We start from the raw sequence: 22141 nt of genomic DNA on the forward strand, positions 1-22141 counted from the left end.
ACCCAGTATTTCGAGCCCTGCATTGGTACTGCAACAGGACTTCCTGTTTTGATACATATATATTGTGTATCTCATGTTCTGGAAATGTTATGTTCACTAGTAAAAGATTAATATAGACAGTTTATACATTGTCATGTTCCTGCTGGAATTTCTACAATGCACATGCATCTGACTCTGGGCATATAGAACTGCACATTGTGCAATAGGTATAGTCTCTGACAATATCTTCGCTTTGGGCAAATTTGCTACAACATTTATCAGCACAACATAAGTGTCAGAATCAAGGTTTTGAATTTTTTACTCCGTGACGGAGGGTAACCTTCCACAACAGAGTATTGTTGTTGGTGGATGTGAATCTGGTTACTACATATTACAGGTGCGCTACCTGGTACTATCAGATGAATGTTCGCATCTGTACAAATGTATCTCTTATAATGTTCTGTTTCCCACATTCGTATGTAGTTAGGCATGTCATCTTCAATCAGTTGTGCGATGATGCACATTGTTTTCTTTTCGCGTTAGTAGTTTTTATAATCGATGTAATAATTTCAGAAATCACCCCTATATTCCTGGTACTGTGGAACAGGCCAGGTGGTTTACAAATGTAGGTGTTTGGTAATTAGCTTATCTCCAAGCAGATATATATGGGGTTACATGTATGTGTTCTATATGTAGAACAGCTGTTGGGGCAGAGGAATCGCTAAACAGTTGTTAGACTCCGGCTTCGTAGCACATTGTATTGGTCAGTGCTAGTGTTGGTAAGGCTTGAGAGAGGCTTGAGAGGCTTTATTTGTCCATAAGCTGTGATACAAATAAGGTTAGCCTAGCAGTAATATTAGGGCTTCGTTTATGAAGGTTAGACATCCAGGTAAGCAATATTCAAATACAATTCAATCTCTACAACTGGATAAAAAACAGATATTTACTTCTGGACGTTTCGAGTGGCATCCATCACTCTTCTTCAGCATCACTAGAATGAACAGGGCTTGAAATACACTTTTCAGTCAACTTGCACCAGTGCAAGTTAAGCCAAAGGTAACTTGCACCAAAAGAAACTTACTTGCACAACCCAAAATAGTGAACTGTTAACCCTTTATTCTTCTTCTGAAAATTTGCAAATATATGGGGATACATAAAGACCACATGTTTGGATATTTGTTTTCCGAAGCGTATTTTATTTTGGATTTCAAATTGTACAACAAATGTGAATTTAGGCTTAATTTAAGACAATTCAATGTCTACAACTTGATAAGATCAATAGATTTCTTCTGGACTCTTCGAGTGACTTCCATCACTATTCTTAACCATCGCTAGAACAACTCAATACAAACACATATAACTGGAAAATCCAGTTGATCATATCAAAGTCACTAAATTGTATGCAAAATGTATTTACTCATATGCAAATCAAGGTAAGACAACACCATAGGAATTATTAGCATTATAGAGATGGAATTGTCTTCAAATTTTGTTTACCTGGATGTCTAACCAAGTTTAGAAATAACAAATTTAGGCTATTTTTTTATTCAGTGTTGTTTTCTTTTACCTTTCAATGGCAGACAATATTCTTGGTGTGTGTAAGCTTTTTCTAAAGTCAGGTATTAGTGGATAAAAGTAACTTGCACTGGTGCAAGTTTGGTCCAAACTTACTTGCACCACACCAATTTCACATGCACAAACTTGCATATGCATGTGGTATTTCGAGCCCTGATGAACTAGCAGAACAATTCCATAAAAGTACAGCTTAAACTAGAAAAAATGGTTTAACCACTTACTAGTTAGGATCATATGCAAAGTTACTCAAATGCAAATCATGTAAGCATAGTTTCCTATGGGTAGACTTTTTTCTAGTTAGCTTTCTTCCCTGTTTGTCGTTATTTGTCTATCTGGCATTGTCCATATCATAGGCATAATATACATTGTATTGTTGCAACTGATGCGACGGAAACCATGAATACGTCACGGAGTATGTTGCCTATTTTGTTTCTGTTCCATGTCCTCCCCAAGTTCAGGAGGAATAGCAGATGTTAGGAACTGTAGATAATGCGTCCATTACCTCAAGGTCATATGCTGAAAACAGTCATGGACAAGGGCATAATTCACTAGTCTGCCAGGCTGCTAGATGAACTCTATCAACAAAAAAGCGGACATTTGAAAAACAAGCTCGTAAATTTATGTAGCCTCTTGTAGAATCCCTCAACAACATGACAATCTCTCAACATGACACCAAACTAAAAGCGTCAGATTATCAGTGTGTGTAGCTATCATATCGGTGCACTCAGCTTTGTTATAATGTGTTATCGCCCAGGTTATAGAGGCTAAGCCAGGTCAAGTAGATGAGTTTTGATCTTGCTCTACTGTGAGTCTTAGCTGAGAATAGATGCACCTTACAGGGTTGTAAAAAAGCATCATTCCTCAGCATACATTGTATCTCTTGAATGCCCATTATGCAATCGGAGAAAAGTTCTGACAGCCCTTGGGTTAGGGGTACAATGTAGGGCTTAAGGTTTAAGGTTAGGGTAAGACTAAGAGTTAGAGGGTGTCAGAACATAAGGGCATCGAAAAATAGGGGGGGGGGGGCTGTGTTAAAAACAGGGACTTAGTGCTGATGGAACATATAGAAATATATGTTGAGATTCATTTTTCTCCTGATCCAGTACTTCTGTCAGGGGCCAATCATAGAGTAAAATTGCCACAAACCAATCAGAGCTCACAACTGCATTGGCATATTAGCAGTATATTGTAAATATGAGTAATTTTATTTTACTTGCACACATGAATACTACATGGCTAGTCTAATGGTATATAGTATAATTCTGGTAATGAAATTGTCTAAAAACCAAGTAAATGTAGTTTTTTTCTTAATTGCAAAAAGTTGCCTTAAGTTTCTAGCTGTTGTAATTCAAAAAAGTTGTGCCTTTTGAACCTACAACAACTTTTAGAGGTGTGTCTTGGATACCTCTTATAAGAAGACAAATGGAGCTCTACAGCTGCAGACTGGGAGTAAGTGTGGGAGGGAACATCTGAAACTGGTCCAGTCTCCACAGTAACACTTCCCAGATGAAGATGTAGCCCGGCTGTCTGACGGAGTCACAGGGAACATGCTCCCCCATCACAACTCACAGCCATAATCCACAGCCACAGCTTATTAACTCCAACACAGGCCCGGTGGGTGGGCCTGAATCACACCAGCCATGCCAGGGCTCGAAATACCACCTGTATATATGCAGGTTAGTGCAGGTGAAATTGGAGCTGTGCAGGTATTTCTGGTGTCTACCTGTACCTAACCAGCACTGGTCCATGTACTGGGTATATACAGGTTAGTGCAGGTAAAATTGGAGCTGTGCAGGTATTTCTGGTGTCTACCTGCACCTAACCAGCACTGGTCCATGTACTGGGTATATACAGGTTAGTGCAGGTAAAATTGGAGCTGTGCAGGTATTTCTGGTGTCTACCTGTACCTAACCTGCACTTGTTCATGTACTGAGTTTTATACATAAAAATCCTATAATGTAGGTGTGTATGGATTGTTTTAGCTGCATTGACTGTTACCACCTATAGATTATAGAAAATAAAAAATAGCAATGGTTCCTGAACAAATTCAGTTTGATCCATACTTCCTAACTTCAGTGTGGTGCAGGTAAAATTTGTCTGGTGCAGGTAATTTTCAATGTTACCTGAACCAGTGCAGGTATGCAGAAAAAAAGTATTTCGAGCCCTGACCTGAATCAGACCAGTCTTGCCGTCCTGCCCAGGTGAAATTGGGCATTCTGCTAGAACCTTGGGTCACACCCGTGCCAGAATTGGGGGAGGACCCAAGTCTGGGACGTCTTTGTTAGAGGAACAGTAGTGTAATACATTCCAGGTACCATTCAGGGTAGGGAATAAGGTACTGAGTAAATGATAGTGCTACAAAGCACCTGTAAAGTGTTACAACATTTGTCACGCTATCAGCACATCCAGGTTAGATAAAAGTAATATGTAGCTGTACAACTTTCTAGTTGCTATGGACGCAACTTTATATACCAACTCAAATTTAAAATATTTGTGATCAGTGAACCAGGATATGAATGAATGGATTTAATACAACTGCCCTTATGGTATGAAATACCATCCTTGCAGACAGAACTGGCTCAGTAGTCCAATGTACATCAAAGGGCTTAGTCACACCTGGCCTAGAGTTTAACTCAGAGTTTTACATTGGTTTGGGAGTTAATGACAAAAGGGCCTGGAGTAGACTGGAACCCCCTATATAAAATGTAGCCACCTACTGAAGATTTGAAAGCAGACATGTTTTCTTATTTCTATCAAACCATGCCAGGACCTGGTGATTTTGTTTGTGATTCATTTTTAACACAACTGATTTTTACATAGCAAGTGTATAGACTTTTTCAATATAAGATCAGACTGGCTAGTTTGACAATATTATGACACTCTAAAGGTCAGCATCTACCCTGTCCCATTCGAGTCGCGTGCAAGTGAATTCGCAACAAGGATTTGATTCTCGACCAGCAAGGACCTATATAGATGAAGCCTGCTACTATCAAGGTGTTGTTGTGACGCCTGCCGTTTACGTAACTCCCCTTGATGCTCAGCAGACAAACGTGCCCCAAAATAAACACCCTTTGAAGTCCAGACAGAGAAGCGTTAGTAAACCCGGCCTGTGTTTTGAGGATGTGCCACGCGGAGTCTTCTTCAGCGCCCTGAGACTCCGCAGGTCTGCGTGTCCTGCACACCCTCAAGATGTCTTATCACCGTCTCGAGGATCTGGGCACTTTCACTTTTACATGGATGCCTGAGAATATATGTGGGAAGCAGGTGCATTGATGGTTAGTGATAGACGTGTCTTGGGTTGCTGCTGATGGTTTGGAAGACGTTTGAATAACAAAGATGTCTACTGGCTGTGCTCTGATGAGACAAACAACCCAGTTGTGTAAGGCAATGTGCAGGTGCATCATGGGATATGGTATGGGACAGTGCATTGTGGGATTTTGCACAGGTGCATCATGGGATGTGGTAAGGGTGTATTGTGATGATTTGGCACAGGTGCAACATGCAGGTGCATTATGGGATGTGGTATGGGTGCATTGTGGGATTTGGCACAGGTGCATCGTGGGATGTGGCATGGTTGTATTTTGATGTGGCACGGGTGCATTGTGGGATTCGGTACAGGTGCATTGTGAGATTTGGCACTGGTGCATTGTGGGATTTTGGCACAGGTGCACTTTGGGATGCAGGACACATGCATTGTCGGCTGTGGTGCAAGTGCAAGTGGGTATGTGACAGGTGCACTTTGGAATGCAGAACACATGTGGGATGTACATTGTAGGACAGGTGCATTGTTGGATGTAGAAGAGACGTGTATTGTTGGATATTGTGGAAGTTCCACTTCCATGCCATAGCAAGCTGTCAGGGGACCCAAAATGTGATCATACACCACATCATATACCAAATATCAAAACAATCCATCCAGGCCTTCTTCAGTTATGCTGTTCATCCACAAGACATACAAGCAAGTATTACATTAGCAAGTATTACATTCAAATGCTACCAAGAACAATGTTCTGGGCAAAGGTAGTGCATCCCATATCAGGACCACACCACCAGCTGTGCCTCCAAACAGGAAGACTCAGTTGGAAGAGGACTGGGAATATTTGTTGCTCCCTCTCCTCTACTGGAGTAACACTAGTAGGAAAGGCAGGGCGATGGCTATCTCCCCTTCACCACAGAAAGTACAGCACAGTTGAAAAAGTGCCAGTTGAATGAAAGCTTGCGGAGCAGAATAGACTGTTGTTTTGGGAGGTGCGGACTTGGCCGGGGCGGTGTTTTGACAGAGAAGAAGACAGAAGACAATGAGGCAGTGTCTGAGAAGCCAGACCTTGTCAGCAAGGAGGAAACAGTCTGGGAGGCTTCCAAGGTGCAGCAGTCATCCATCCTTCATGCAGGGCCACACCAAGGCATTTCATTGGTTAGTGGTTAGCCAATGAAAGGTGGAGAAAAGTTTGAAACTTGAAATCATTGGTTCAAGAGGAAAGCTTGCATTTCATCATACAGGATCAGCCATCCCGCATACATAGCCAGACCAAAATATTTCATTTGTTTTCGGGTGATTTGCACAAAAATAGAAAACAAGTAACAAATATTTGAACATTGGAATGGGCCCAAGAGGAAAATTTGAATCTAACTGTACAATATCATACATCTCCACGTGTATGGCTATTTCAAGTTATTTAATCTGTTATCTATCATTTTTTTAAAGTGTACTGCAGCAAGAAAGTAAGAACTGAAGCAAGACCAATTTGCAACATTGGTGTCATATAGTTTAGAGGCCAATTACTAGGCTATATTAGTAAGACAGCAGAAGAGGGATACAATTGGCTGAAGAAGGATGGAACAGAGGCCCAAGAGCAAAATTTTACCATGCAGGTATATAAATATAGAGCTATAATGAATATTTGGCTTTTGTAACTTCCAAAACTTCCAACTGTCTACCATCTCACCAAATTAGGTGGGACTTTTTTATGACATGCTTTCAAATTTTAGATAAGAAGTATGCAAAAATTGAGATAAGCTCTGCTAGGAGTAACAGATATCTATGCCATCTTGACATTTGAGCACTAAACATTTTGTTAAGGAGTTATACAGATTAAGTTCTGTATAATTTTTTGCTTGAGACAGACTTACATGATTGTACTCTAGATGCTGGCACAGCCAAATCTACCCCCAGGACCAACATTTTCTTCAATTGGCAACCAACAAAAAAACCTAACACCTCCTGACTGTAACTGTCAAGGCTCAGACGCAGATGAATCAAAAACACAAAGGATTTCATAAATCACCTCTCATGTCAGAGACTGAGCGAGTGAATGCGCGGAATTTTAATTGCTGCAGAATCAGAGCCCGCTTGTCGAAACATGTTGCTTTAGTGTCAGCGTTACCATGGCGTCTGTCAGGACGTGGTTGGCGCTTGTCGTTTTTTACTTCACGCTGGGTTCAGGTGAAAGAGGGCGTCGGCCCTTGTGTAATGCGATACCAGGGTGAACGGCGCCTGAGTGTGAGGGACTGTTTGGCAAGTAATAGATTAGATCCTGCTTTCAAGACATGTCAAGACTCACAGTGGTTTAAATGTTTCAATGGGGACTGGTTTGCAGCACTCTTCCGGCAATCAGTAAAAGTAGAACTACCGGTACATCCTACAAATCTGGACGAAACACAATGTCAAGGACGCTCTTGGTTGATAGAGTTTTCCTGTCTAACTGAGGGATTAACTCACTCACTCACTATCCAGTTTAGCATACTTTGTTCCCTGTCTTGCAAGGGTTGGACGTTGCGGGATGTTGTTTAGATCTGATTGCTGATTAAAGACTACAAACACTGTAACAGCTACATTTGTTAGATGATCATCGTAACTGTTTCTTTTGAATTGCTTTTTCCATACCTTACACCTTCTTTAGATCTGGACATCATACTACCAAACACCACAGTCAAATTGATACCCATGCATATGTGAGAACAGATTTGCCACAGAGATACCTGACTTGTACTGTCCCTTGTACTCCATAGGTGTGGACAACATCTCAGGTGACTTTACAAAAGGTGTCTCACAAAATCACCTGTAAGTTACCTGTGAGGCACCTGTACAGTTCCTATTCCTCCTTTACCAGGTGTTTCTAGCCCTAGCAACATTTTAGGTATACTAAGAAGGTGTGTAAATGTCACCTGTGGAACAGGTGAACCTTTGAGACACTAAAATTTTATCTTGATAAACTCATACAAATTAGTCACTGATCCAAACATGCAAAATGTAATACTAAGCCTTGGCAATATCACAGGTGTTTTTAGAGGACAGATGTTTCACCTTTACCTGTAACACAGGTGAGGCACCTGTACTGTCCCTACAGAACATGCAACAGGTATTTAACCATGGTAACAACATTTTACGGCTGTCAGGAAACAGGTGCATCACCAGGTGCACCAACTCCACATTCCGCAGGTGTTTTTAGCCCGGGTATTTAGCCACAACAACATCTTACGGCTGTTAGAAAACAGGTGCATCACCAGGTGCACCAACTCCACATTCCACAAGTGTTTTTAAACCTGGTATTCAACCATGGCAACATCTTACAGCTCTTAGGAAACAGGTGCATCACCAGATGCACCAACTCCACATTCCGCAGGTGTTTTTAGCCCTGGTAAAGCACCTTCAAGTGTTCCCCGCCCGCCTGTTCTGAGGTTGACAGGGCGTGGCTAATTAGTTTGCGGAGGGGTTGTCAGGTCGTCTTGGGTCACGGAGGTGGGGGGGACCGATGTACACAAAATGTACACAGAAGCAAGGGCGGCGACTAAATACAAGAGGTGCCACCTTTACTGCGACCTTGAAAGTGTCATCCGCTGAAAAGTTTTGACAGCAGGAATGTTGTTTTCACTGGCAAGCCTCACAATCCCTCAATCCATTTGGTTTCCATCATACACACATTATATAAGACCTCTGAAGTTTATGCCTGACCTACCAGTTCAATTTACTGGTTGTCATCAGGTTTCGTAAATACCTATGGATTAGTATGAAACATTTACCAGACTATATCATCTGTTCTCCAGCCCTCAAAAATACGAAAAGCAAATTCTACTTGAATGGCAAGTGGGAGATCGACAGCCCCGGAACTTTCAAGGGCGCGGGGACAACATTCCAGTACACAAGGTCAACGCCCCACCAGCGTAACCGGGCGGGGCAGACACTGTTAGCAACAGGACCAACCAATGAGGACCTGGAGGTTATGGTGAGTAGGCACTCTGCTCTGTGATTGGACACTGCTGGTATTGGCATCAACCAATCAGGATTTATTGTTAGACTCTATACTGTGATTGGACAATATACACCCTTTAAACTCTGCAGCCAACCAATGATGATGATGAGCCAACCAATAAGGAACTAGAGATTTTTTGAGTGAAAACCCTACATTTTGATTGGACAGAGCAGACCCTGTTGGCATAATTATATTATAGGGACCAACTATGTAAAACTCTTGCAATATGATTGGATGAAATAGAGTCCCTATTGGCCAATCAGTGAGGACTTTCAAGCTATGGAAACTTTGGGAAGTAAAAGAACCTCCAGTGGTTCACAAGCTCCCCCTACTGAACATTTGTAGAACAGCAGACTCACTGTGAGTACCAGTGGTAATGCATGGTTCCCTTTATATATATCTAACTGTTTTCTATTTCCTCAGCTGATCTACCAGCAGAGAAATCCAGGAATCCTGTATGAGTATGTCCTTCCATCAATGCCGAGTGTCACTCCCAGCCCACCCCCTCTTCCTGTCACAATGAGACCTTCCATCTACATCACCAAGCATACTTCAGACATCAACAAAGCAATCAGGCACCAAGGCGCAGCCAACAGGGACACTCAGACTTCAAATAGGCACCACGGTACAGGTGATAGGGACAGCTCTGTTTCAGACAGGCACCGTGTTACAGCTGACAGAGACAGCTCATCTTCAAACAGGCACCACGGCACAGCTGACAGGGACAGCCCGCCTCCTAACAGGCACCACGTTGCCGTCAATAGGGACAGCTCCCCTTCGGAAAAAGCGGATGGAACGTCACAGAGTACAGGTGGCAGATCGAGAGGAAGTTCCGTGGTTCCGCGAGGGTCCGTGGAGGGTTCGTTAGGCGGGTCGAACAATGCGTACATTCCGGGAACCTCCCATCAGAGCATCTATCGACCGGGAACGTCCCACATCCCGGGGTCTTCTGGAGGAACGTCATACCAACCAACGGGAGGGGTGTACTTGGGAGGAACCGCGGAGAGAACGTCGGAAGGAACGCAGTACCTACCGGGATCTTACAGACCAGGAGAAACATTTAACAATCAAAACGTGTACACAGGGGGCTCGAACAGAGGAGGGGTGAACCCCTCCCTGGACCCCTCCCCACGTTCACCCCCTGGCAGAACATTTCCAGAGGGGGTGTACACGGGAACGAACTTGGGGCCGGTGGAGGGGGTGTTCCAGGGTTCCCCCCAGGAGTTTGGGCCGGGAAGGAGGGAGTTTGAGTGGACTGTTTCAGGGTACACACAGTGCAGCCGCACCTGCGGAAGAGGTGAGGACTTATTATATAATAACCAAAATTAGTGTGATGCATTTTTGGATGCAATGTTTAAGCTGAAAAGATTAACCATCACTTAGGGCTTTGGTCAAAATTGCACCAAATTGCCCTTTGGGTTCCGAAGCCACAAATTTGTCCCACTGGACTGCCAGATGTCACAGAGGTCCTCTTGGTGTTCTTGCGGGTAGGTCACAGTCACCATCTAATTGTCGCCGTGACCCAAGTTTATTTCAACAAAAGTGGGGGTAGCCGCTAGGTGTCCCACGAGGTCACACATGCCCAAATATGGGAAAAAAGCCAGTATACTGCCTAAGCATTACTTTAAAATTTTCTTACTTCTGACCTTTTAAATTATTGTTTTGGCATGTCTTTGTGTGTGTGTGCGCCATGGATTGTAGAAATACATATAGGCAGACAGATGCACTGAAAAGTCAAATACGACACTCACTTGGGGCGAAGAAACAGTGACAGCTTCTCTTCTCCCACAGGGGTACGGACGAACATCATCCAGTGCATACGGAGAGACAGCGCCGCCGTCGTGCTGGCCAGCAACTGTGACAACCGGATACGACCGCCCGTCCAGCCGGTGCCATGTAACACCCAGCCCTGCCCAGCATTGTAAGTCAATTGTAACCAGTAAGATATAACCTTAAGCCCCTATCACACTTTTAGGATTTTCACCTTTCTTTCTGACCACTCTCCAACCAATGGTTGGTTGGTTGGGAGTAGCCTGGAATCTATTCTATACAAACAAAAATGTAGTATGTGGGGAAGGACAACCTCAAGCCAATCATTCACACTTACGCCACATCTTCAGAAAAGACGCTGGAGCCGCACGTTCCCCGTTTAGGAACTTTATTCGATTCAACACACAACAAACATGTTTCGCCGTGTGGCTTCCTCAGTGTTATGCACTCGAATGAGCATAGTACTTCATGTCCCCGCTTTTAAAGGCCCGGTGCATATAGTGCACTGACCTGGTGCAAGGTGCCCTAGGTGGCTTAACCAATCACAGTTCAGCAAGGTAGTGCAATCTATCCTATGTTAGCTTCAGTTCACTCCTCTGATCACATCCAAGCAGAATATGACTTTCCTCAAAATTCTTTTAAAAACTTTATAGTGCATTAGAAAAGACGACTTAAAGACTAAATTAAATGTAAGCAACAAATGTAAGCCAAACAACATTCGACCACAGAATGTCCTTGCTCTGTGTAGCTTACTCCCAGCAGTAGTCTGAAGAAGGTTGGGAGGCTGTGGTTGGCTATGTTTGGCAACGGCTTTTGACCAGCTCAAAACAAGAGAGAATCATGATATGGCTCCAAGTACCAAGACTTAATGCAATCATACTGTAACAATTGTATGTACCAAGAAAGCACAATTCAGCTCTCGGCTGCAATGTTATGTCAATAAACCAGTTGATTGTGTAATGGATTGATTGATTCATTTATTGAGCACGGTTTCTTCATTATTATGTGCAATAAAGATCTTTCTTAATATTACAGCTGGGATAATCAAGAATTTGCAGGAAGGCATCTTTCATCCCTTGCCTGCAATGTCTTTTATCAACAACTTCTACTGGATTATCGTTATTGTCATTTATCATTATTACAGTTGGGACGAGGGAGAGTGGACACCGTGCAGTAAGACGTGCGGCCCCGGGATCAAGACACGGATGGTCCTGTGTCGACAGGCCATCACGCACAGCTTCACCACGACGGTCTCCCCCAGGAAGTGTCGCTCCATCCCCAAACCTGCCACCTCCATCATGTGTCAGCTGGGAATCTGCAGCCAGTGGAGAATAGAGGGCTGGGGACCGGTACGTATCTCAGTGTGTGAATGAATGAATGAATGAATGTTGCTCTATCGAGCGACATACATACAATATACAGTGCCACTTAATTTGGCTGGATTACAGTATGCCGCATAATTGAAAATGAACAGCAATTAAAATGATTTAAAACATTACAAAACTAACAGTTATTATCTGTTACACAGTATTTACTTTTAGAATATCTGAGTATGTTACATCCAGAAGTTTATTGACGATGCTAGCACTTTGAGTTGTTGAGCATGTCAACACGGAAAGGTAGTGTGGTCTTCATATACATACCTAGCAGTTCTACATTGGAATTGTGTTATCTGGTGTTTGGACCTGACATTTCTACCATGTAGGCTCACACGGTTTGGTGGCAGCCATTTTGAGAAGGACGAAGAGTGTTGAAATGAAGATACATATTCTGTGTACGACATGGTAGAGCTTTGTTGAAACACAACAAAGGCACTCATCATGAATTTTCGGCCAATCTCGCTGACTTTCATCAGAATGTCTGATCCGCTATACTGATGTTCCAGAATCCCAACCATTGTTGCACACCGACATTGACAGTAATTGCTACTGGAAAAGGTTGCAGTAGTGACTGTCCTAAATTGTAGAGGATGATAAGCTGTAAAAGTTTGTCATCTGTTTGAGGAGAGGTGTCACCTCAAGCATGTTAAATTGCCTTACCACCTTACCATTACCTTCTTGATTAGAGAAGGCGACACTGTTTAAGTAAGTATCGCACGATTAGTCGAATATTATCGAATAGGCCCTGCCAGTGGACATGTGAGCTCAAATTCCTGCTGTGTTGCTCACTCAACATGCAATGCTATTAGAAAGGGTCACAGCCCATAGAATGGGACGATAAGTCATCACTTTTAATAACGTGCTTGTCGAAAAGAGCTACGGGAATTTCCCTGCAAATGCGGCACATAGCATCATTTTCTTTCACATCGCCAGTAGAAGAATAGAGTCTACATTGAGCTTATATCTGGTTCAATATCACTTTCAATTCCACGAGCGAGTCAAGTATGTTGGCCATTTCAGTTGTGCCCAACCAACGTCCTAGGTGGCCCTTCGACCCATGCAGCCAGTAGAAAATAGAGCTCTGCCTAGGCGTAAGTCATGCACAAAGGAAAGAGATATGCATTGAGTGAAATATGGACTCTATAAGGGGTGACCTGGGATATAAATTCAGTCAGTGGCAACTAGTGGCAGTAAGACACCAGTTTTGTTTGATGGGGAAGGGAATATTCAGTTGACTCCAAAGCAGAAAGCCTGAAATCTTGGCAAAGTTGTACAGCTATATGTTGTATCATGCAATCTTAGAGAAATAAAGATGCTATAATTACATAATAACTGTGACCTTTGACAGCTAAGTTTAATTGGGGAGCAGAGTATGGTCGCAAACTGTACATGGAACACAAAACACAGCTATAGGCTTTAAACCAGAAATATCGGGATCCTAAGCAACTCTTTCAACTTTGAAATATGCCACACAAAAGATAAAAAATAAAAGTGGTCATTGATGGTCAGAAAGGAGCTGCTTAACTGCACATTCCAGTTTTCAGCCGCAGGATGCTATACATAGCCAAGCCCCAGTCTGTTGACTCATCAGGGACAGCTTGCAGACTGATGCAAAACATTTTCAAGACAAATCCTCGAGGGCGAAAGCCAAGGATGGCTTAGTTGAATCTATATCTTTTATCAACACTTTTACTAGTACCAAGTGTTAACTGTTACAAATTTAGTGTGACCTACAATATGCAAAAGAAATTCTTTAACTGTAAAATCAAACTGATGAATTCTATGACTGTTGTGGTAACAAATGCTACTTAAGACCTCGAGGTACAGAATAATGCTTTTTGATGCTGCAAGGATTGCAAGTCTTGCCGAAACCTACATGTGTTTATTCTCCCTTTTATGAACACATTGCGGGCCTATTGAAGACTCAAGGAACACATTTGGATGTGTTTATAAGTCTGAGCTGTATGGCCAACGGGTTGGCGTATAGTATAACCTGTGTCATGGTTGGGTCTCCACCCACGACAATGTAAACCTCCGACAATGTGAAACACAGATGGGCACCTGTGGTGTATGTTTGTGCTGAGACAGATCTTGGCTCAGGTAGAAATGTAGATACATGCCAGTTGTTTGAGGAAGTTTATTAAGGCCACCCTAGAAATGTCTTGGTTCTTAGAACTTAAAGAAAATGGATGTAGTGCTGTACTTGTTAATGTTTGTATCATGCTTACCTGGTTAACTCCCTCATGGCATAACACACCAGGTTTGTATTGAACAGTACAAGCTACATACATAATGTATCCGGACAGATTCATTTGTACTGAGAAGAACGCCAACTCTTTTTGATAACTGTAGTGGGTTCTTTTTCATGCTCCATGTGTGGCTTACCTTAAACACATGACCACCATTTAACATCCTATCTGAGGGTATTGTCCCTAACTACAGTTACATTGTAGGTAGTACTAATTTTTACCCGAGGGAAGTAAGGAAATTTGTTCAAGAGCCTTTCCCAAGGACACAACGTCGAGGGATTCAAACCCAGGACCTCTATATAGGGTCTAGCCAAAATATTGTACCAATTGGCACCTTGATGCCGCTGCCGCAGAAGGTCATAATAACAGAATGCAAGGATCAATGAGTAATGATGTAGTTTTTGTCATGCATGTAGCCCTCAGTGTTTATGCCCTGTTGTCTTATTCTTTATGTGGCCAGATGCCCAGGTGGTATCTCTTATGTGGCCAGATGCCCAAGAACCAAGGAAATGAATTGATGTTGCCCGTAGAGAGATTTTTGCTGAGGGTGGCAAGTTGTGCCTGCCATGCACGAGGACTGACCCCATCTCACTCTGTCGCATGCCAGCGTGTTTGGGTTGGTGTGTGGCCAGCGCTCCATCTGTCTGTAGCTCTACTGTCCCCCGTGCCTCACTCCAGTCTCTCGGCGCTTTACAAGAGGAACTCCTCTGTCTTCTCAGCTTCCCTCTGGAAAACCGGTTCTTCATCTTCTGTGTTCATCTATTAGGAGTTCCAGCCACTGTGTCGGCCCTGGACCTTAGGGTTGAGAGTTTGAATCCCAACTTGTCGTTCGTCCAAACTGAGTGCCTACCACTCGACAAGGTCACAGTCCTCATCGTTACGTGATGTTGTAACTGAAGTTCACTGTTCATCGGAGAATCTGTATGGCACGTTGCACTTGTATGCCTACCATTCTTGTCACAATTGCCAACCATTTGAAGATTGCTTCTCCATCTTCTATGCTTGTATAGCTTCTCTATATCAGGCTATGTTGTCAATTTTCCATCCTTGCATACATGTACGCGTAAATGTACAAAAATGTATACTGTCTAGGCCTGACTGAAACCTTTTGGAATGCATCTGTCCACACTTCTGTAGTGCCATAATTTCTTTTTTCATTTGCACGGATGCAGAGTCGAATATCGGATCTCTGGCCAAGCCCAACAATTGCAGGAAATTGTTTCTCAGTAATTGCAATGGCATCTGGCTTCCTTGTGTTTCTCTGAACCTTGCAACAGTTCCAGTATAAGTTACGTTATTCTGTTTGACAGTCAAATTTTGAGTGCTTGGAGTCGTTCCATGCTGACCCAAAGTTGATTCCCTGGAATCTAATTTGTCTAATTTTCTCTGGATCTGATCCTGATTTTGTATTTAGTCTCTGGAGGGAACTTCTGAGGGAAATAGTTTGGCCTTGTGACAAGTGCAGGTCTGGGGCTACAGGGAGGGAGACCTGGCTTGTACGAGACGGAAGTCGAAGCATCCGCTTTCACACAAAATCACCTTGTGGGACTGTAATTACACAAAGTGGCGGTGTCTTTTATCGCGTTTGAAATCCCGCTGTGCCCTAAGAGACTAAGGAGTGTGTGAATCTCTAAAGTACTCTGAATCAACCTGTTGTTTTTTGCCATCAACGGCAACTTCGAGTGTATATTTCTCCAGACACCTCTGCAGGAATCGAGTGCCAAGATCTTGGCCTTTCTTCCGGCCTTCCATTCCTGGTTGAGGACCTCTGTACGGAGAAGGACGTTTTGCTTTCCTCAGAGAAAACAATTAAGAGAAGCTCTGGAGTTTCATTGGAGTGGGTTCAAGATCTCTTTTTTGAAGGCACTGCCTGTTTTGTGAACTCTGCAGCTTAGGAGGCACTAATTACCAGGCATCAAGCATCTGGTTGACAACGATTTTCGGGAAGACATTGGATTTCTACCACAAGTTCATTGACAGTACGGTTTGCTGGTGTTGTTTTCATGCGTTTTTCTGTTTTTCTGCCAAGAAACCTGAATGCACGCATCGACAACAGCTGCAGCCACGAACTCTCTTGGGGACATCGTTGGATGTCGTTCCATTGGTTGAAGGAGAAACTCGTAAGGTTCCAGACTGCCTATAGTGCAGTGATTGAAGACTTCTTGCCAAAACCTGACCACAATCTCCATCGCGACTGAGATTGTCAGACGTTCATGTGAGGTTCTGTTTGGTATGGAAGATCTATGTCCTGCACACTTTGGAGCTTTATACCTTGTTCATAAGCATCTGCGTTGGGAGGGGAGTGCAAGGGAGCTTCAGTAGTAGTTCTATCGACTGTATCAGTGAACTTGTACCAGAAGGCAGTGTGCTCGATTTTTGCGGCAGCAGTTTCCTTGCACCCATCCGTGCCATTCTGAAGATCTGGCACCTCCAGAGAAAGAACGGGAAAAGCCACAGTGGTTCCGATTGACTGCAACGCCTATTATCAACTGTAATCAACGAACGCTTGTGTCTGAACCTACACCTGGATACAGAGCAATTGAGTCCATTACCTCACTTCTCTGTGCTAGTACTGTTTGACAATTTGCAGAGGAAGAGTACACTACTGTTCCGTACACTGTGCACTTCGGGAGGCAAAAATTTCCATTAGCACCAGGCATTGGTCGCAAAGACTTTGTGAAGGACATCCAGGATTTCTACAATCCTTGATTTCTGCTGATTCCAGCAAAACCAAGACTTAAGACACCTGCAACTTTCAGAAACTTTTTAAAGAAAATAAGTTTCTTCCAGACCAGTGAAGATGATTCTCACGACTTGGTTCATTCTGTTCGTCCTGCAGTGCTCGGTGCCGTGTGGGCGGGGCCAGCGTACGCGGGAGGTGAACTGTGTAACGAACACGGGGGAGGTCCGTCCCGACGCCGAGTGTAACCTGCGGATCCGGCCGCGCCTGGCCGAGGACTGCGACATGGGCCAGTGCGCCAACTCATGGTTCTACTCCGACTGGGGAAAGGTACGTGGTCTTGGTTTTTATTTGTTTTTTTTTACATGTTTGTATGTCATAACAAAAGACAACATCTTCTCACTGTCACCCTTAGTGGATGAAAACAGGATACCTGATGCGTTACATTGTATTCAAAAAAATGTGAAAAGGCTGGGGAAAGGTACTTGATAGCAAAACAGTCTAGACCACCTTTCCTGCAACAGTTGCCATTGGTACATTTTTGGCAACTTCATACTGTACTTTAGCTTCATCAAAACAGTAACATTAGTAGTGGGTACTGGAACAAAAACATTTTTCCTAGTTGGACCGCTCCAGAAAAAACGGACCTGAAAAAAAATCAGTGTACTGGATTTTGGACCGATTGGAAAATAACAGATGATACCGGCAGGCATTTTTGGGGGCTTACTGTCCCAAAGAAAATAACGAATGAAGTACAGTAGAGTAGAGTTGTAGTAGTAGTCATTTTTACCAAGTTTCTACAGTTAAACTTGGTTTAAGTTAAGAGAAGCATTAGTGTTGTGTGCATGAAGATGTTAAACTACCAGTAGAGGTTGGATACTCCATTAAACAGATTCCTTTAAATTTGTAGCGACCATGCATTGTTTGGAGTGTAGCCCATTCACAAGTTTTTACAAACAATTAGGACCAGGTTCAGGTCCAGACCTCAGGACCTGGTCCTCTGGACTTGGACTGTACCTGGATTTTCTGTGCTGGTATATCCACCCCTAGTATACATGTACATGTAGTCATAGTGCCGGACAAACCTTGTTTTAACATGTTGCAAGTTGACATAATAGGATGCAACGGTGCGTGTTAAAGTAATAGGATTTCATTAAGTCAGATACATGTAACTGATAACCACAATGTCACAGGTCAGCCTGGCCAGCTTTGTCACATTTTGATTTGTCCTGCATGTTAGGCCACAGGAAGCAAATTTTATGGATGACACACTCTGTGGACTCCAAATCTTATGCCTACATTTTCAAGAACATTCAAAGTGACAAGCTATGGTATCACTGCTGAGCCAGGTATTTATTCTGGTATATGTAAGAAGTTGAAGCCCAAATGTGATTCACGACAACTGCACTCAAGTTTACCACACCAGTGTCACTTCAGAATCTGCAACTACCAAACTACAGTTTCACTTCAGAATCTAAATTCAGATTCATAAATTCATGTAACACTTCAACATAGATTTTCACAGAGGATACTCATGATCAAGGGGTATACGTAGGGGAATAAAATTTCTTTCAGAAATCAGGCAAAAATCAAATTGAATGCTCGTATTGATGTCTTCCATCAGATCTACTTGCTGTGGCCTAATCTGTCTGGATTGCATATTGATAAATCAATGTATTCAAACAGATTAAGACTAAGGGAAATTGTAACCTTAAGTTTTTAGATTTGAGGTTCAAGTGTGCAATGAATTTTGTGCTAATTTTGTATTTGTTGCCTGTTTATAATAGATATGAGTATTGGCCCATTTCCAGGGCTCAGGGAAAGTATGTAACTGGAACCTTGTACATGTATATCTACTAGGGGAAAGTGGAAAGATATGAAAATTTGGTTCCTGGTCTGGAAAGCTAATTTTTCTTAATACTTGGGAGATTATATGTTGAGTCATTGCAGCAAGTCGTGTGACGTCTTAGAAGACCTAATGCCAATGGTCTAATTGCCAAACACAGTTTTCTGCCTATGTATAGTAAAGGGCCACAGGGTTGCTGACTTCTACACGGTAAGAATATTTATCATAGAAGGATGCATTAGAGGACGAAAATGTTTCCATGGTATAACCAACAAAATTTCAAAAACAAAATTTAAGGAAATTCTGCCAGTGTATGGCCTTGTCACACCACTTTGAAAGTCGCTCTCCCGAAGTCAAATAACTGCAGCCTGTTCACACTAGTAAGTGTCAGTTGCAGAATGAGGCACATTTATACGCAAACTGGAAAACCTTCACAATCCAAATCATACAGAGTCGACACTTTCCTTGACGTGACCACGCAGTACAAGTTTAATACCTGGCTGCCTCTCAAATAAGGCTCTCCTCCCAGTCTTGAACAATATTATCTGTACTACGTTACTATGTACCTACGACATAGACCTGGGTGGTCGCGGATAAATACTTTGTTCTGAGCTGCTACCTGAAGCTTTTTCTCATTCAACATAAAAACTGACAGGTTGGCCTGGACCCTCACGATGTGTCTGCAGCCATGTTTGACGGCATGTGACAGGTCCAGACAGTTTGCAACGGGCTTAGACGCTCTTAGACGGCAATTTCGAATTCAGACGCTTTCATTTTCACAGGCTGGGGTAATACATGTAGGGCAATGACCCTAATTGACGCAGCCGAAGAAGGCCCAAAATGAGTCCATTCAGCATTTTAGCCTATTTTCGACTTGTAGTAGGAAAATGTAAGAGAAATTTCATATTGTTGAGACAGGGTAGGGTGCAGACGTTCAGATTAGGCAAAAAAAAGGTTTTGGTCCATTATTTAGGCCTGTGCTGACCCCTATGTATATAATTTGATGTGGTCAGGCCCTAAAATGAAATCATGAAAATCGATCTAAGATGGTGGTACATTTGAAGGCTACGACGACTTCCACTGGTCGCAATTTTTAAAAACCAGACTTTTGGACACTTGAGATAGCGGGCTGCTGTGTGGGGTGAGTTCTTATGACCTGGAATGTTCACGGATGAGGTTATGACACCCTGAACTTGACTACTTTTACATTATCGCCAATACAGATTTCCATTAGTCTTCACTGCCCTGTAAGTTAACCATAACCTGCCCCCCTCCCCTCACAGTGCTCCTCAGATTGCGGCAACGGTATCCAGAAGCGCAACGTGCTGTGTGTATCTTTAGTCAGGATTTTGCGTTTTATATATCTGCAGGGATAGTTAACCATAACCTGCCCCCCTCCCCCTTACAGTGCTCCTCAGATTGCGGCAATGGCATCCAGAAGCGGAACGTGCTGTGTATCCTGAGTCAGGACCATGACCTCCCCCTGGGCAGCTGTGATGGGAAGAAGAAGCCGTCGGAGACCCAGTCCTGCGACATGGACAGCTGTAACAGGAACAGTGCACACTGGTTCTCTGGGCCATGGGGACAGGTCAGTTAGTTATTATATAATGATAGTTATTTTTATTATCAGAGATCTGCACCTTAGAACACATGCATGCAATGTCAAGTTAGACAAGTATTATGCTGGTCTCTCTCTGGATGCATGTTGTAACTGTCCTGGGGTTTAAATGCCATTTACCAAGTACCCAATTCGATTTCTGGTGTGGGAACCACTGAAATACAGACTGAGGCATGTAGAAACAGCTCCAGGGAATCAAATCCGGGCCCACCAACTCACAAAACCAACACCATAACCCTAGGCTAAAAGGTCCAGACCCACCAGTAACAGTTACAGACTGAAAACCGACGAGTAAGGTTATCATGCGTAGCTCTCATGCATATACGTAGGCCTTTATGCAAGGCTTGGTTGTGGTATGTAGAAAGACACTGACATCCACCCACTGTCGGCCTTCATATAGGGATGTGGTTGCATTTCATTTTTTTTATCTATGAACTCCTGTCTTTCTGTTTACATATGTCATTGGCTTCCTTGGAAGTCGCTCATTCAGTTAGAAAGGGCCAATTTCCAAGGGGGTTTGGATAACTGTATCCAAGATTTTCATGGCCTGTTTCCCCCTCCAGTGCTCAGCGCCATGTGGAGAGGGCACACAGGAGCGAGATGTCATGTGTATCGAGGTGAACAAGCGGGAACATTCGCACCACATCGTGTCTCAGCACCGCTGTGAGCAGGGCACCAGGCCGAAACACGAGCAGAGGTGCGAGGTACAGCCTTGCACCGCCATGTGGTACCACACTGACTGGAGTCAGGTAAGGAAATACAGCTCATAGCCTATTATCATATGTCATGGTCTGCTGTAACATGTCTTATGTCATACCTGTGACGTGAAAACGTTTGATACGGGTGTTCCGGACCGTGTGATAATTTTCCGTATCACACAGGTTCGAAAGTTGTATCATACAGGCTTCTTTCAAGTAAATCAAACTATTTCGAGCGTCCCGAATACAGCACGGTTGAAAATTCAAATATCGGATTCGGACATTAGAAGGACACAACATTTTCTCATTTTCTGGTGCATTTCGCATCGAAATATGTTTTCTCAGGTGGGTATGACATAAATAAAATACAACACGGCGTATTCAGCATCACCCTCGGTCCCAGCCCTCCAGCGGGTCGGATCACCCTCTGGCCTTCGGGCGATCCCTCCCGCTGTCGGGCTGGTACCTCAGGTGATACGGAATACACCGTGTTGTATTCTTTTTTTACTCGGGCCACGATAACGTATGATACTGGGTAATATTTTTCTGTATCAAAAAGGCGGTTCTAAGTCGTATCACGCAGCTCATTATGAATCAAACGTACTCTGAGCGTGCACGGCGAAAATGTTGAATACCAGATTAGGGATTGCTGATAGTTCTTTGTTCAAGGACAGCAAATTATCTCAACTTCTGCTGCATTTTGCTTAAAAACATGTTTTCTGAGGTGGTATAATTCTATGAATGAAATACAACATGGTGCAATCCACATCACCCTCGGTCCCAGATGGATCACCCTCCGGCCTTCAGTACCTGGGGGCTGGTACTGCTTTGCATACATTATACATGTACGGTGATGGACATACTGGTTTTTTTTTCAGTGTTCGAAGTCGTGCGACGGTGGTTACCGCGTACGTGTGGTCCAGTGTCTGGACGAGAAGCAGCAGATCAGCACCAAGTGCAACAAGGCGCTACGGCCGCCTGACCGGGAACCCTGCAGCGTCAAGCCTTGCTACATTGCATCATCACATGGTAGGTATACAAAAAGGTTCGGGTTCAAATCTCAACCTAACTGTTGACTGAAGATTTAGAGTTCAGGA

At 43.3% G+C, this 22141-nt stretch overlaps 1 protein-coding gene across 1 annotated transcript in view; it reads left to right on the forward strand.

Annotated features, from left to right (window-relative positions):
- The window catches only part of LOC118410647 (thrombospondin type-1 domain-containing protein 4-like), an 83517-nt gene that overhangs the window by 60949 nt on the left and 427 nt on the right, over positions 1–22141 (forward strand). Inside the window, exons 4-11 of the mRNA XM_035812438.1 lie at positions 8599–8777; positions 9228–10101; positions 10596–10725; positions 11719–11923; positions 17042–17212; positions 20137–20316; positions 20910–21095; positions 21923–22073. Coding sequence (XP_035668331.1) covers positions 8599–8777; positions 9228–10101; positions 10596–10725; positions 11719–11923; positions 17042–17212; positions 20137–20316; positions 20910–21095; positions 21923–22073 — 2076 coding nt within the window. The remainder of the gene's footprint in view (positions 1–8598; positions 8778–9227; positions 10102–10595; positions 10726–11718; positions 11924–17041; positions 17213–20136; positions 20317–20909; positions 21096–21922; positions 22074–22141) is intronic.

This window comes from Branchiostoma floridae, chromosome 2 (assembly GCF_000003815.2).
Source record: "Branchiostoma floridae strain S238N-H82 chromosome 2, Bfl_VNyyK, whole genome shotgun sequence".
Lineage (NCBI taxonomy): Eukaryota > Metazoa > Chordata > Leptocardii > Amphioxiformes > Branchiostomatidae > Branchiostoma > Branchiostoma floridae.